The sequence below is a fragment of the Calonectris borealis genome, chromosome 8, assembly GCF_964195595.1.
Source record: "Calonectris borealis chromosome 8, bCalBor7.hap1.2, whole genome shotgun sequence".
Taxonomy (NCBI): Eukaryota; Metazoa; Chordata; class Aves; order Procellariiformes; family Procellariidae; genus Calonectris; species Calonectris borealis.
Window position 1 is genome coordinate 32,454,196 of NC_134319.1, and position 15,600 is coordinate 32,469,795.

The 15,600-nt window shown below is 45.4% G+C and overlaps 1 protein-coding gene across 2 annotated transcripts in view; it reads right to left on the bottom strand.

The window, feature by feature from the left end:
• Positions 1-357: 357 nt before the first annotated feature.
• Positions 358-15,600, bottom strand: part of RASAL2 (RAS protein activator like 2) — a 128,984-nt gene continuing 113,741 nt past the window's right edge. The window contains exons 15-19 of one of the 2 annotated variants that reach the window (XM_075156873.1): positions 12,573-12,707; positions 10,998-11,200; positions 10,412-10,499; positions 7,675-7,705; positions 358-5,652 (exon numbers count right to left, since the gene is read on the bottom strand). In XM_075156873.1, the coding sequence (XP_075012974.1) occupies positions 5,510-5,652; positions 7,675-7,705; positions 10,412-10,499; positions 10,998-11,200; positions 12,573-12,707 (600 nt within the window). In that variant the 3' untranslated portion in view covers positions 358-5,509. The remainder of the gene's footprint in view (positions 5,653-7,674; positions 7,706-10,411; positions 10,500-10,997; positions 11,201-12,572; positions 12,708-15,600) is intronic. The other variant, XM_075156874.1, reaches the window with a different exon arrangement.

The window sequence follows — 15,600 nt, forward strand, 5'->3', positions numbered from 1 at the left end:
GCTCTCTCACTCCACAATGCCAGACGTTTCCCAGCAAGCGGACAGATTCAGAACGCGCGAGAGGTTACCGGCACGGGGAGGCAGAGCTCCAGGACGCAGCCCTGGCACCCGTGCTGGACACCCCAGCGAAACACCCAGCCACAGAAACAGGGGAAAGGAATTGATTCTGCTGCTCTGCTCCGCCACGGCCCCCCTGCTTTACCCTGGTAGCTCCAGGTGTCAGCCGGGAGCCACGCGCCCCAGACATCGAGTGACACTGCCTGAGCCTCCCCCGCCCTCGGAAGTTACGCAAAACACAGGTACAACCCGAGAGCAGAAGGAGCAGAGTTTTAAATCAGCACAGGTTTACTGAGTCCAAACTGTTTAAAGTTAAAGTTTATTTGTATTCTTTGTAGGAATATCAATAAAAGACCTCAAATGTATCTATATCTGTACATATTACAAGAACCTTCAAAAATTATTCACAGAACAAAAATAAATCTTCTTTAGAACAAACCCAGGCAATGAAATGCAGAAATGGATCTCAGAGACCAAACAGTCCAGTGCTACTAGCATAAAAATACGGCTTGAAAAACAAGTTTATTACTTTTTAAGGTGTACTTTGTTGAAATAAAAAATAAATTATTTAGAGCTATCATTGTAAAACAGTTCTGTGTAGTAACACTCTTATTAAGGCCCTTGAGACAGAAAAATCTATTTTTACAGGTAGGATTCCTGGCAGGCATGATCTGTAACGACATGCTCGCTCTCATGGGAGTTAACTTACTGTGGAGAAGGAAATACCTAAAAGCATCAGCCTAAATTTAACCCTTTTTGCTCTGTCACGCTCAGCTGGATACCTGTGGCTGACCATGCTAGTCACTGACGTAAATACATTTAATGATCCAACTCGGACAAGAATTGTTCTCCAGGAACGACACAGATATTTTTACAGAACACAAACAGAATTCATACATACATGGTGACCTTAGCAGATAACAATTGCTGACACATTCTGTGGGCACTGCTGTAAAATTGACGGACTTCAATCATCGAGTTTTCAGATGAAGTTAAAAGCTGGTGGCTTTAAGCAAGCATTAAAACATGAAATTAATACATCATGTAAAAAAAAAAAGCCTAAGCCAACCCAAAGCGATTGCAAGAACATAAAATAAAAACCCATTTCTTGGATGACTTATTAGATGGGTACAGCATTTATTACTGGATACACCTTATATTCTCTAACTAGAAAATATACACATCTCTTTCCACGCTCCTCTGGGTCCTCTGCTTGGAGTTATTCCACTGGAGAGGAATGTTACAAAATGTGTAGCTGTATGAATCTGTGCTTTTACGCATAGCTGCCCATTTCTAACACACCAGGGAAGTAACGGTAATTCCTGGACATCAAATCTGTCTATGTCCCTTAAAAAAAAGGTCTAAATTCCCAGAGTTGCAAAGAATGGGCGTGTACAGGATGCCATCCCAGGCCGTGCTCCCTCTCCTCTCCATTAGTGCCTATCCCATGTCATTCTGGTCACCGCTCTTCTTCACACGCTCTGCAGACACCACACACAACATGGCAAAAGGCCACAGCGCTCCGCAGCGCTGCTCCATTTCCCTGCCCCGCCATGCTGGCCCTGAGCGTTTACCGAGAACTCGGAAGCCCGGCTGGCTTTGTGGTTTGGGAAGAACCATCCCAGAACAGTATTGAGGAACGCGGCCAGCAAGGACTGAGACGCCAGGATGGAGCAACTTTCCTGTTTCAGTCTTAGGAACACACGAGTGTTACTCCTACAGGTTATTAAGTTTTTCCTGCACTACTTCAGCTGTTTCCACGTGAGAGCAGCAGCGTCAGACACAGCCTGATGCATTTGCTGAAGTACGAACCAAAACCTCATGTCTGTAACGCTCATCATCGGACTTTGCACTATTTCCCTCCTCTCTCATTGCTGCAGAAACCCCTGGCTACTAGTCTTAAACCAAACGCGATCAGGCCCAGTTAGGGCTCTTGCTCCAAAACAGACAGACCTTTTGGCTGCCACGTGGTTTAGTGCCACTTGAATTTTATCCGACTGGACAAAATAGAAGCTGGCATCTTCACATACTGTCGGTTTGAAGCGGCTTAAAATTTCTCTAGAAAGCTGCTTGGTAACAAACTAGGAGAGACAGCTGCCTGCAGAACTCAGGAGCGTAACGTTTTGTTCTGCAGTGAATCAATTTCAGTCTTGCAGCATTGTGAGTCTGCAACCTTCACCCCCTTTTGGGTCAACAGAGGCGGCTGCTCCTCTGCAGCGGGAGTCAGAGGAGGACACTTTGCACTTTAGGGTAGACACTGAAACAGAAGAGAAACAACCAGCCCAGCAACAAGCTGTGAGGGCGATACTGATGGGTCAGACTCTTTTAGAATAAGCAACTTTTTCCTACAAGCATGCTACAAGCTGAAGAAATACATAGGAGAAGGTACATTATTAGAATGATACATCCCCGAAGACCTCACCAAAATGTATCAATCTTGGGGCAGGTATTATTTCCCTTCTAAAAATCAGGGCTGAAATGTTGCCACTATTGCATTTCTCAGCAGAAACCAAAGTGGACACCTCGGAGTCTTCAGCATCGAACCACAGAGCTCAGCCAGTGACCTTTGACAGATTACCAGAAAGCTGGGGAGCTCTGGTGAAACGCGTTTCCCCAATTAATGCTAGACTAAACGCTGCCGGAGTGACGGATCTGCTTCTAGTCAATGTATTCCTACGACCACTTGCTCTCAGGTCTCAGTCACAGACCACCCATACTGTTTGCACTGTGTAATAAGTGAGCAATGCACACGCCCAGCTGAAAAGGCTACTTTTGGGAACAAATTTCCCACGATGCAGCTGTGGAATTACAGTACATAGCAAAGGGGAGATGCAGATCACACAAAAATACTCAACAAAAAGGGGTCTGCAAAGGTTTCTTGTAAAAGAGAGCTACTCACAGACAGATTAATACAAACTCGATGGACTGCCTACGGCTGTGGCGCATGAAGAAGAAGGAAAGAAGGAACTTAAAGGCACAGTTTGAGGCAGAAAATACCGGAGGTCAGCCATGACCCAGAGCTGGAAGACGGTTCAGAAAGTATCGAAAAGAAATCACTGCTGAGCAAATGCAGAGCACAACCCCAGGCGCCTCAGACGGTGCCGACTTGGCTTTGACACGCCAAGAACAAGACAGGGACGCTCCTTGGCCTGTGGTACCAAGTCACATTCGAGCAGCCAGAGCAGCTTTGATCTGAAAGAACCAAGCATTAAATATAAATCCCAACTCGCTGCAGACAAGTCTCCTCTAGATGTAAATTAACAGCCAAGGCCTTCCTAAGAGACATTCATACACATTTTTCTTATACATCCTACAGTGCAGGAGATGTGGTCTCTGTATTTATGCATAGTTAGTAATGTAACATACTCGTGTGATGACACTTAACTGGGGTATCGTAACACAGTAATGGAGCAGAACAGCCAACATCCCGCGCTCTGTCACAAGCTGCATTTGCCCACAAAGGTGAGAGGAATTCATTTGCAAAGAACAAACAAACAAACTTGACAACAGACACTGAATTTGGGTCCTCAGTATTGCCAATCCTTCATGTTCAAGGCAACACGGGTCACGTTCAGGAAGTCAAGAAATTGGCTTAGAAACGCCTACATTTTTAACTTAGTACAATTTCAGAGATTCAGAAACTAAGGCCAGAAAGGACAATCAGCTCATCAGCCCTGACCTTCTCCATACCACGGGCCACACGATTTCAGCCAGGTACCCCCATGGCCACCTCATTAACTCGCTCCGGCTTGCAGCCTGAACTGCTTGCTACACACATCCCAGCTAGGCACCCTCTCGAGGTTTTGTCTCGTTTTGAAGTCACCTTTTCCAATTTCTCATTTCCATAACGAGTTTGAATGGTTAATCACACTCACTGTTATTAGTATACTTCTGTAATTCAAAATTCCAATTGCTGTGGCAATAGTTTTATTTACTTGGAGAGTCTGGGGGCTAGAAATGTATACCAAAAAGTGAAAGTGAAGATTCACACACTATTACTTCTAGAATCTGGGGCTTTAAAAGAACTCTCAGGCTAAATATTCTGGCATTTGATGAAATCATGAGAATCGATAATACTGTGTCATTTATTGTTAACCTTTTACAGTTTGTGAATGTCATTATCTTCCACGAGAAGGTCACTTTGTAATTATATACGCATTCACATACAGCCTGTAGGTATGCTTCTATGGAATGCAACTGAAAGTAACTGGAGATGAAAGCTTAGTCAAAACTCCTTAAGAAAAAACTGGTGTGTACAGAACTTCAAAAAAACCCCTTTAAAGTATCCAGAGAAAGGCAAATTTCAGTGGAAATGGAAGATCTTTTAACACAAACGTGCAGAAAGCATCTCTCATTGGAACGAGACTGGCTAAGCTAGTGGCTGAAATAGTTAAATTGAACGAGAGTTAAAATATAGAAATCCTCTAGGAAAAAGGAAATTTTGCGTATGGAAGTCTACTTTGCTGGGCATGGGCACCCTTCGGTTAGCCCCTTCCTCAGGGCATTAACCTACTGTTCCTGATGGGGCACAGAGAACGAATTCAGGGTGCCACCGCATGGTGCGCAAAGCGGGATTGGATAGAAGTGTTAAAAAAAGTATTTACAGGTCTGTAAATTCTCAAAACAGAAAATATAAAACTGCATTAGAATTGGGGTAAAAAAGAAAGAATCCTACCTTGAAAAACTGCAGATTCCCTCTGTCTGTCTGATGGGAAGCCTGACTGTGTGCAAATGCAAGGAAACAAGCTTGCTGCTCCAAGTTTTTACCTTGTTCAAAAAGACTGAAAATTTTTTGCCGGAGTCCTACTGGAAGCAGGTACAGGATCCAGCAAAAGCCAATTTTCTTGCTAAAATGTTTGCTATCGAGCTTGCATTCAGTTAAAGAACAGCTAGAGAAGAGGGGAAGAAACCCAGCAGATGAGTTTTTTATAGAATTCATTTCACTACTGTTTCACTCCACTCGTGTACTGGTATCAGTCAGCCTGACATACACAGCTGCTGTCTAATGTAACCCACTGCTCACCTCTCTCTCTCACCCACAACACACATGCACTCACACTCCCCTCTTCCTCCTCCAAGGACTGCAGTGCTTTCAACAAGAGAAAAAATAATAATAATAAAAATAGCAATAATTAAAAAAATCTACAGTATTCACTTCCTTTTGGTATATTACATCGGCATTTTCTGTACATGACCCAAGAGCTCCCTCTATTTACACAGTGATATGGAAGGACTTGTTCTTGGGAGCCCGGTTCTCCTGGCCTTGAGTGGGGAATTAAAGCCCACCTTTCAGAGTCCTTCTTTCTCTTTTCCATTTTATTAGCAGCATTATGTAAACCTGTAAGGGGAAGGGGGGGCTATTTTGAAGGTTTCTTGAGTCTGCTCCCTCTTGCCCTTCTCCTGGGGAGATGGCCGGCAGCATCTGCCCAGTTAGCAGCTGCTGTTTTTGAATTCACCATTCTCCGTGATGGAAAGCTTGGTGGGATTGGTGGGGGAGATGCCATTGCGGACTTGCATGCTGTAGCGCTCCTTCACCTGCGTCAGGGCACTCATCAGCCGCGTGTTGGCAGAGTCCAGGGACACGATCCGCTTCTCCTGCAACAAACACCCCACAAAGTCAGAGCTCCTTCGCAAATGAAACGCCTTTGCCCCACAAGCCTGCTTTATGGGGAACTTCCAGGACCCGGGGCTGTGACAGTGTCTTCAGATGATTTCTAGGCAGAGGCAGCTTGGCTAACATTCGCTGGTAAGATGGGATGTCTGCCTCTTTCTGTTTTCTTGGGGTGACACGGCCCCTGCGTGCCACGGGCTTTCCGCAGGCCGGTCTGGCCCTCCCGGCCTTTTTGCGTGATGGGAGGTGACAGCGAGTCAAAGTTACATTGGTGAATTGATCCAGTCACAGCGGCTTTATCCAGACAGCCTCCAGCCGAGGCAGATGGAAATGCAGTATTTTGCCATGGGAGGGGTGGGAAGGGTGTTGGTGTTAGTAACAACAATAGCCAATTTAAATTTTTTAAAAATATGTTAGAAAAACAGAAACAGGCAGCAGAAAATAAAAGTGGTGGAGGTTTCATCTGGCAGAGAAAGGTGCAAGTGGTATCTAACGGCCATTGTCTCTGTATTTTGGATGGAGAGTGCTCAGAATAAACTCATGGTATGCTTGAAAGAAATAAAAAAAAAGCAGATAATGGCAGCCTGCAGTCACCGGCAGGAGTGAGGGTGCAATAGCAACATAGAGAAGAAGCAGCCAGAAGCTAAAACTAAGGGGTTATTTGAGGCGAAGGGGAAGAGGGCAGTGTGGGTGGGGGGGGAGATGCCATCGACAGAACACAAAGAACAAACACTGAACACACTGCTCCTAGACCCATTCCAGCTCAGAGGGGCTCCCGGGCTCCGCCGAATCCAGGGTTCCCACACCCCAGTTTTGATTCTTCTGGCGCAGAAAGTGCTAGCCTCCACTTTTAGCAGAAAGCTAAAGGATGTGTACTAAATTTATAAAAAATAAAAACCCCATCAACAAAACCCAGCCTACTGACAGCTAGATTATCTGCAGTGGGATAAAGCACTGGAGGGTCAAGCCAAAGAGTTGGTGGCACAATTAGAAATGACAATTTTCATCTTCCGTCAAAAAAAAAAAAAAAATGCAGCCACACAAAGCAGCAACAGAGACAGCAAAAGGTAAATACGCTCTCCATGCTACCAGCTGATTGGCTTTTTCTCTTTGAGAAGGAAAAATGTCTAATTTGCTTGAATGAAAAAAGCTGCATGCAGGAACTCTTCCCAGTCCAGCCCATTGAGAAACAAAATGGAAAGAAAAATGATGCACAGGAGGCACAAACATGAAGGGGTAGTTCAGACATACTGCTCAGGAGACCTAAGTGCTACAGCAGCCCCTGGAGATTTTGATCCCAGCACATCAGCTGTGCGGTACATCAGTAATCAAGTCATGTTTGCTTTTCTCAGTGGGCTTCCCCACAGGGGTAAGTCTTAGGGTGCAAAAACAAAGCAGAATTTAAGTACTGCTTGTATTACAGCCCTGAAGAGACCGAGCTCTGGATAGCAGAGCGAAGGGAGGAGGAGGCACGAGAAACCACCAAACAGCAAGGCCCTAGCACTTGCCCTGGTCCAGCCAACGTAAGCAAGGAGAACAGACAATGGAGGAGTTAAAGGCCTGAGCCTGTCCTCCCATGCCGAAATAAATCCTGCAAAACACAACTGCCGTAGCAGAAATGTGTTCTTCAGCAAGTTAAAGCTCCTCCTCCTTGGACTAAGTTTCACCTGGAATATATCATTTAAAATCGAAATTTCTTTCCAAAGAATATAGCTTTCCAAAGAGTTAAAAATGAAAGGCTGGTTATTTTCTGGCACTGATGAGTGCTCGCTATGCCAGTTTGCAAAACAGCTGGAAATCTACACTTGGAAAAATTAAATCTTAAAAGCATGAGCTTGGTGAGTAGAGGCGTCTTCTCACTCCAAGGAAAATCCAGTCTAACAACCGCGTCTCCAGCACGCATGAATTGGGCACAGGGAGTGGGAGGAGCTGGAATGGGTAGGAGGTCAGTGCACTGGGCCGGGACTGGGTACTGCTCAGCTAGAGAACTGATTGGGTTTACTTGCCTGTTGGAATTATCTCATCCCCATTTATGACCTGTAATTTAACACAGCGGAGATGTCACTTGCAATAGCAACCGGGCCAGTACTCTTTGCAGCTCGGCTGCTCCAAGGAGAGAGGGTAGCCAGACCTAGCCCCTGCTCGGTCAGGGAGGCCCAGAGCCAGCCTCCGGAACCCGAGCGCACACGAGGCGCTGCCCAGAGCCGGTGCCAACAGCAGGTACGCTGAGAACACGGCTGTCCTCCTGCATCGGTGCAGAGTCGGGTGCTGCACCTGACCACAAGGCAAGAGAGCAAATCCTCAAAAGCACCTCGTGGTGATGTAACTAAGCACAAGCAGCCCGGGTCACTGCTGTTTCCTAGCAGGCATTTAACTCTTTGAACAGGGGTGATAAGCCAGGTTCCGACTCCACTCCATAAATCTCACATAAAAAAGGCCTTTCGTTTTCTAGCCACTGCTATATCCCTTTGCCAAATGAATCACAGACTAAGAAAAATCTTCCGAGCGCAGCTTAGGGATTGCTACAGAACCCAGCAAACACTTGGGCTCCTCTGCTGTGTCCGTTCTGAATCTTTCATCCGTTTGCTCTTCTGCTCAGGTACCCACGAACGGGCAATGACAACTGAGCTTCCCCCATGAACTGGTTGACACTGAAGCAGTGAAGGTTTGCTGATGACCTTGCCTGCCCAAGTAGCTAACAGCATTTCAGAAGAAAAAAGGGTCAGATTAAAGGAGGAATCAGTAATGCTACTGTTTTGCTACTGTTTTTTCAACAATTTCCACTGCAGGTGATAAATGATCCATCCTTTGATCAAGTGTGATCAAGGACCACACCTTTCCAGCCCTGAGGGTTTGAAGCTTTCACAAGCCAACTGGTGACACCCAGGGATCAGACTGGTCCACTCCCTGCCTTGCTAGTCCACAACCTCACACCGAGGCTGAGAGCATGGACAGGTAACAAAGGGAAGGGCAAGTTTCTTAGTCAGTCACAACCTCTCAAATCCTCCACTCCAAAAATCACTTCTTATGACTTTGCTCAGTGTCCCTTTCACCTTCTTGTGGCAGATGAAAAAGGCATCATCTCCTTCAAAAACCAGGCTGCTGTTTGGATGAGCTGCCATTCCATCAGTGTGTAACAGGAAGATGCCCTGACTGTGCCTATCTCCAAAAAATGGCCTAGCACGTTCAATTTCTACTCCAGCTTCCACTTGCCATACTCCTTGATCAGACTGGAGGCTGCTGTACTGTTCTCCCACCACCAAGAAAATAAAAAAATACAGTGACTGACTACATTCCTGTTCATTCTCCAGAACTGCACTCTCCCACTTCGCATTTTGAGTGCAAGTCCTCACAGAAAGGACTTAATCTTGAGCTGCATCTAGAAAGGGTGACACTACACTGGTGTCTCCGTGTAGAGCATCTTGCACAGTAACTAGGAACTATATATGGTGTAATTCCATAGGATTTTCTTTTTATTCTGCAAGGCTAGGTAACAGAAGTGCCATGTTATTGTACACAAGTGATTTATTCAGATTCGATGGCACGGATCCAAAAATCCAGCTTTCATGAACAGTCTTTCTGAAGAACTGTGGGAAAATGGGCAGAGGCAGCAGGAAAACCAGAACTTTTCAAATTATCAAAAAGAAATCTGCTATAAATATGCTCCTAGTATTACCAGGCTTTTAAAAACACAGCTTTTTTCTACTTTATATTTTCCCTACAGTTCCATGTGAGTTCAAACATTTCTGTTATTGCTGGCCATTCAACAGGAAAAATTGGCCAGGGTATGCCCTTTTGTGCTCACTTATGCCTATATTCTAATACACCAGTACCATCTTTAACAACGTTCAGCCGAGGCTCTCCCCCCTGCCACTCTTTGTGTAAGGAAACAACTTTCTGAAATAACTTGGGTTATTCCTGAAACAGGTCACCTTCTTAAGATTATCTGCTAAGGAGAGTTTACAGTTGGAACTACTGAAAAGCCCAGAAGCAGGAAAGATGTCCTCCAAACGCAAATATCACAAACATAACATGGCAGGCAGATACCAAACCAGTCTCAGGTAGTTGTACAAGCTTTGCTCTCTGGGATCAGCACGGACACAGAAGAAAAGCTGAAATGATCCCACACGGTACACCCACATGCATTGCCCACTGGGTCCCACTTCCCACGGCTAACTCGTTTGACTGAGGCAAGCACTGCAGGTTTGTGGCAAAGTGGGCATTTCTCCAGGACTGACGTGGACAGTCAGATGGGGTGAAATGCCACGTATGACGTTATACAGGGCAATGCTCCATTGCAAGCATTCTCCTTTCTTGACTCGAACGTTCAAAGCCATGCTTTTAGCTTGCATAGCTGAGATGCATGCACATGGCAATTAAACTATGCCGGTATGAAGCACAGCTCTTCCAGAGTTCCCAGACCCACACTCAATTGTAGACAATGTCTACACAATGCACCTCTATTCCTTTACCCCTTGGGATCTCACAAAGCAGACAAGGTTTTGGAGAAGCGATCAGTCCTGTGATTTTTTTTCACGCTTTCTCAAGGCCTAGTGTCAGACAGTACAATCTTTATTAATTAAAAAACCCAATTCTCTCCTAGAAGGCAGTAAGTCACATGTGCAACACCATGAGCCAATACTGGCTTGGGAGCTAGGTAACAATGCTGGGGCAGGAGGATAGGGGAAAATAATGGGTTCTACACACAGAACATTTGGTTCTTGGAAATCCTGAGCTCCTTACCTGTGCATCTATAATTTTCTGCTTTGCATCGATGACAGCTTGCATCTCTGCATGATCCTTCTTCAGCTCCTCTTCAACTGCCATGAGTCTGATGAGCAAAAACAGGTACAAATTAGGACAGTTTTATACTATTGCAGAGTGTTTCAGGTACTCTGGCCTGTTGGTTTGACTTCTCTGATTGCCCTGGCTCTGCAAGAGAAGAATTCTGCTGCACTCGGAAAAGCTTATCTATCCATCTGACACTCCCAATTGCCTAACCTTGTTATTCTCAAAATGGACATTGCCAAAAATGCAACAGCTCTAAAAAATCACTGCCTTGAGAACAGATTCCAAACAAAGCAGAGAGACTAGTTATAAGCGCAGCGAAGACCAGGGTTAAAAATTCCTAAATCTTTTCCTTCGCTCTCCTGGCAATCTGAGGCAAGTTTCCACACCCGCACCTCAGTCTCTTCATCTCTAGGGCAGGACGGTATCAGTCCAGAGACGTCAAGAAGCCCATGCAACCACCTTCTTTAGTGTCAAAGAGAACACGTGACACGGGGGGGGCTTCTTGTCCTGCACAGTCCCGAACTTTCCAAAGCCTCACCTGCTGATGATACTTTTCATCTGGCTGTCCTTCTCCTCCTGTTGCCTGCGCAGTCTCTCCTCACTGTCTTCCAGCCTAGACTTGTACTCCATCAGCAGCTTCTGCATTTGCTGCTCTTGCACCAGGAGCCGCCGCTCATACTCCTCCAGCCGGCGACTTGACACCTTCAGGCGCTCCTTCAGCTTCGCTATCTCTTGTTCATACTGCGGGCGGAAGGAAAGAAGGGAAGAATCAGATGCAAAGGAAAAAGGAAGAGATCAGATCATTATAATCTGCTGCTGCTGTTCAGAGAAGGTCATTGTTTTTTTCATGAAAATTGAATTGATAGAAGTAAAGGAAATGACAAGCAACCAACTGTGGGCAACCACAGACAAGGAGCACGCCGGCTCCCGTTGAGCGTTAAGCTATTCCCACACCGTAGGATGTCATTCTGCAGCACAATTTAAGCAGCCAGAGGGCTCTGACATGGCTCCTCAGCCCTGACATCCCCAGTTACTCCAGACTCAAGCAGTTCCCAGACAGAAGCTGCTAATAGGCTCAACTGTAAAAATGTCCTGGGGTGACCAAACTTACAAGACGGACCAGTATGGGACCCAAATAACTCTTTCTTCAGGACTTAATCAAGGCATGAAACCATGCGTGAAGACAGAGCAAATCACTCACTACAGAATAGAGCCTGTAAGTTTTCTTGGCTGAGGTTTTGTTCTTCTACTTACTGTCTCCATGGACAATCACTTCTGCAATAGTGCAGTGAATCTCAACATACTCCACTTTGGTTTGGATTCATTCACCTTTCCTAATAATCCTATGTTCCTGCTTCTTGTCCACAAAATGTTCTCCTCCTTGCTCCCTGCCTTCTCGAAATACCAAACCTCTTACTAAACTTCATCACCACAGCAGCATATAGATGTAACTGCATTTGGAAAAATGGTATCAACTACGGAAAATAAATACGCTTTAAAAAAAACCATCATGGACATTTCTGTTGTAGCCCAGAACCACTGTACTACCTAGATGACGGCATTTGCCTCAGGTGAAGCCCAAGACAAAATTTGAATGCAACTACTGATGAAAACTGAATTGCATTTACAGAGCCTTGTACAATCACTTAGCATATCCTAAGCTATACTCAGTCGGGTTAACAATCATGATTTTTTTTTTAATGGAGTTTAACGATCACTAAAGAGTTTTGCAAGCATAGAAAAGTGGCAGTATGTTGTAGCTATAGTGTCATCATAAAAAATAACGACTTGAGCAGGATCTAATACACTTAGGCAGCGTGACTCACGATGCACGTAAGTGCCAAATTCCAGCCTGTAATGTACAAACTCTCAGCTATGTCAGTTTGCATCCATTTGACGTGCTACAGCCTGTACATGGGTTAATCTATAGTATGGGATACTGTACTACAGGTATGTGTGACAGCACGTACAGCAGGAAGTTATGCCAATACGAGCTGTGTTTGAAAGCATGACTCTGTCACAGCAGGGCCTGAAAGCCGTTCTGAACTTGGCTGTGGGGTGGACAGGACTCACTGGCGGCCCTTGAGTCGGCTGCATACAGAATAAAATCTACCTTCTCAGCATGCTTGACTTCATCTGCATTCTGCTCTGCGTCCTCCTCTGCTTCTTCATACTGTCCATTATTGAGAACCCACGCCGCTGTCCTTTCCACTGGTGACATTGTGGCGGAGTCCACAGGCGACTGAACCTGGAGCAGAAATACCTGTAAGCATTTTTCAGAGAAACGACATACAAATCAGCTCTAAAATCCAGTTTCTTTGGAGGAGAAAAATGACCATGAATCTGTCAGTCTCAAAGGATCCCCAAAACCTCTCTTGCAGAGATACTTCATCCTCCCTTGACTTTGGACCCACAGCACTTACTTGAGTCCCTCTAAAACCAACATACTTGAGAAACTTTTCTTCCTCGCTAAGCGAGCGTCTCTCTGGAAAAGTTCTTGTTTCCAAATCCTGTTCACATCCACCTTTCCCCTTTGCCAGATTTTCAGTAAGGCTTTCTCAACCCGTGATTTCTCTCACAAAGAAAACAGAGTGAGGAACTTTTGCTTGCAGCCTCTTCAGGTAAGGCAGATTGGTTTCTTTGGAGTACTGAGGAGCTTAACTCGGGAGCAGCTTTCTCAGCCAGGCTGCAGACTCACTTCGCAATGGAGGACGGGGCTGCACGGCTTGGATACGAGACTTAGAAGTGGGAAAGAGGTGTAACGTTGTCACTGTAGTGCCTGTCAGATTTGGATGGTCCATTGTAGCGTAGACACCCAGACGAGGCCGTGAAAGGAAGTGAGGGCCAGCGGTGCTTACGAGGAGAACTGTAAAACATCATCAGGCGCTGTCCTCTTCAAGGGAATCCGAAAAGGAAGCCAAGGCAAGAAACAAGAAACTCTCCGCCTGGCTGGGGAAAATATGGCTCGCTACAAATTCCAAGCAATTTTCATGGACAAAGACAAGTTTATAAGCACAGGAATTAGCATAATTACCCCTGAAAGAGCAACACTGTCTTAACTTTTTGAGAAATGCGGAAGATCAACTTTGCCACCCTCCCCCCCGCAACTGTAGCTTCTTTTTGTGCTCAAGCAGCTCTTCAGCTCGCTGCCTCGTTCCAGTATTGTACCGCAGTGAAATGTGCTCCACGGCAGGGGAATTTTGAAGTCTCAGTTTCAGCGAGGAGCTCGTTATGGGGGAGTAACAGCTTCTTTACATGAGTCAGGTGAGGGACATGTGAACCTCCGTTTCTGTTTCTCTTGTTCACGAGGACAGGGCTGCATACGTCCTACGCCAGAGGATCTGCTGGCAACGGCTCAGCCGTCCTGAGCAGGGCCGAAGACTCCAGCACTGGAAGAAGCCTCAGCAAGGATGGGTATAAAAGCAAAGGAAAGGAGTAGGAATTAGGCAAAAATCCCTGGATTTAGGCAGAGGCCTTTTTGCTAGAAGGAAGTCTCCACAGCAGAAAGGCTAATAGCCCCTTTCCAGTGCAGCGTGACAGCCTGGCAAAGCTCCTCACTTAGATTTTTTTGATGGTATTGGCTGTGAGGCAGCCATGGCGAGGGAGACTCTGAACTGTGTGTGGCTCTGCCACCAACAGGCTCTTCTCGGAGGTAAATACTTTGGCTCTAGGAATTTTTGGAGGAATTAGGAACAGCTATGGATCAACAGTGTCACCATTCGCCGGAGTTACGGAGAACTAAGACAGCAGAAGGGTGACTATAAACTGTATCATCAGCCTTGTAGAAGACTGCTGATCACCAGCAAACCTTGCCAAACAACCCTGCAAGCTGTAGGACAGAATATTTTCAGCAGCCAAACACAGAAAGCCTACAAAGACCAAGTGAATGGCAAGCACTTCACATGCTAATGGGTTATGAGTTATACTCTAATAAAGGGGAAAAAAGAAAAGCCTGCTAAGAACATGTATTAATTCCCCTCTTTGCCTCTCTTCCAGAGGAACACAGTGACATTTCTGTTCCCACCTACCTACTAAATGGAAATAGAAGGCAAAAACTGACCTCTCCCAGCCAACAAAGGGCCTAGCTCTATATTCAGAAACAAATGGGACTTGTAGAGAACAGAGTCTAATAATTATAACGCCCACAAAGCATGCCTAGAAAGAACATGCCCAGAAAGAACATGCCCAACTTCTCTTTTCTCTTTTTCTTTTTTAAATAAGAAAGAATTCCACAACATGATTTGCAATTAAAAGGACGCAATGGAATTTGCCTCAAAAAAATTTTGGCCACTCGATTTGGCACACTTCAAGACATTTCTCAAGGGTGTGGGGAAGGAAAGAACAAATTGATTTCTCTGAATAAAGTACGAGCAAGTACTCTAACGAATCCAGTGAAAACAATTAGTATGGAAAGTAAAGTGGAAGAATAAGTGGATGCACATCGCCTACAAGAGGGGGGAAGGAGACTGCCCTGAAGCCAGTCACAGGCATCTATGAAGCTGAATGTAAAAAGTAACTGGAGAAGAGGGAAGTCCGAGATGTCACTTTGATGCTAAACAAGCTGAGGTAACTGATTTACTTGGGGGCAGTCGGGTAATCAGCAATTTAAGATAAGAAGAGCCAGGGGTCTGCAAACAGCTAACTGAATATTTCTTGTAAATACACAGAGGGCAGAAGGCACCCGTGCAAGGTGTACGCACAAAGGCTGGAGACGCAACACCTGTACTTTCTCCTCCTCATCCTAACACCTTCAAAGTAAAGTCTTCTTGTGTGTTTGTGTAGGCACTTCCCGTAACAAGCCCTGAGGAAAGGCACCAGCTCCCCAGGGATTTTGGCTAGGACACTGTACAGAACCATACAATGAAACTCAGCATATCATACAATACAGGTTTACACTGGACGCCCGAGAACTGCAAAGGGAGTTTATCCTTCAAATTTATCCTTGTTACCGGCCTAAAAATTTCCTACCGCCTCCGTACTAGGCTTAGTTGTATTAAATATACTTTACCTATGAACCCCTCTATGCCAAAACGTAAAACACACACTCCAAAGGAGGACACAAACATATGCACTTCAAATAATATGCAATTACTTTTTTTGGTATTACTAACTTGGCATAATAGCCTTTGCTTTGTGATTCA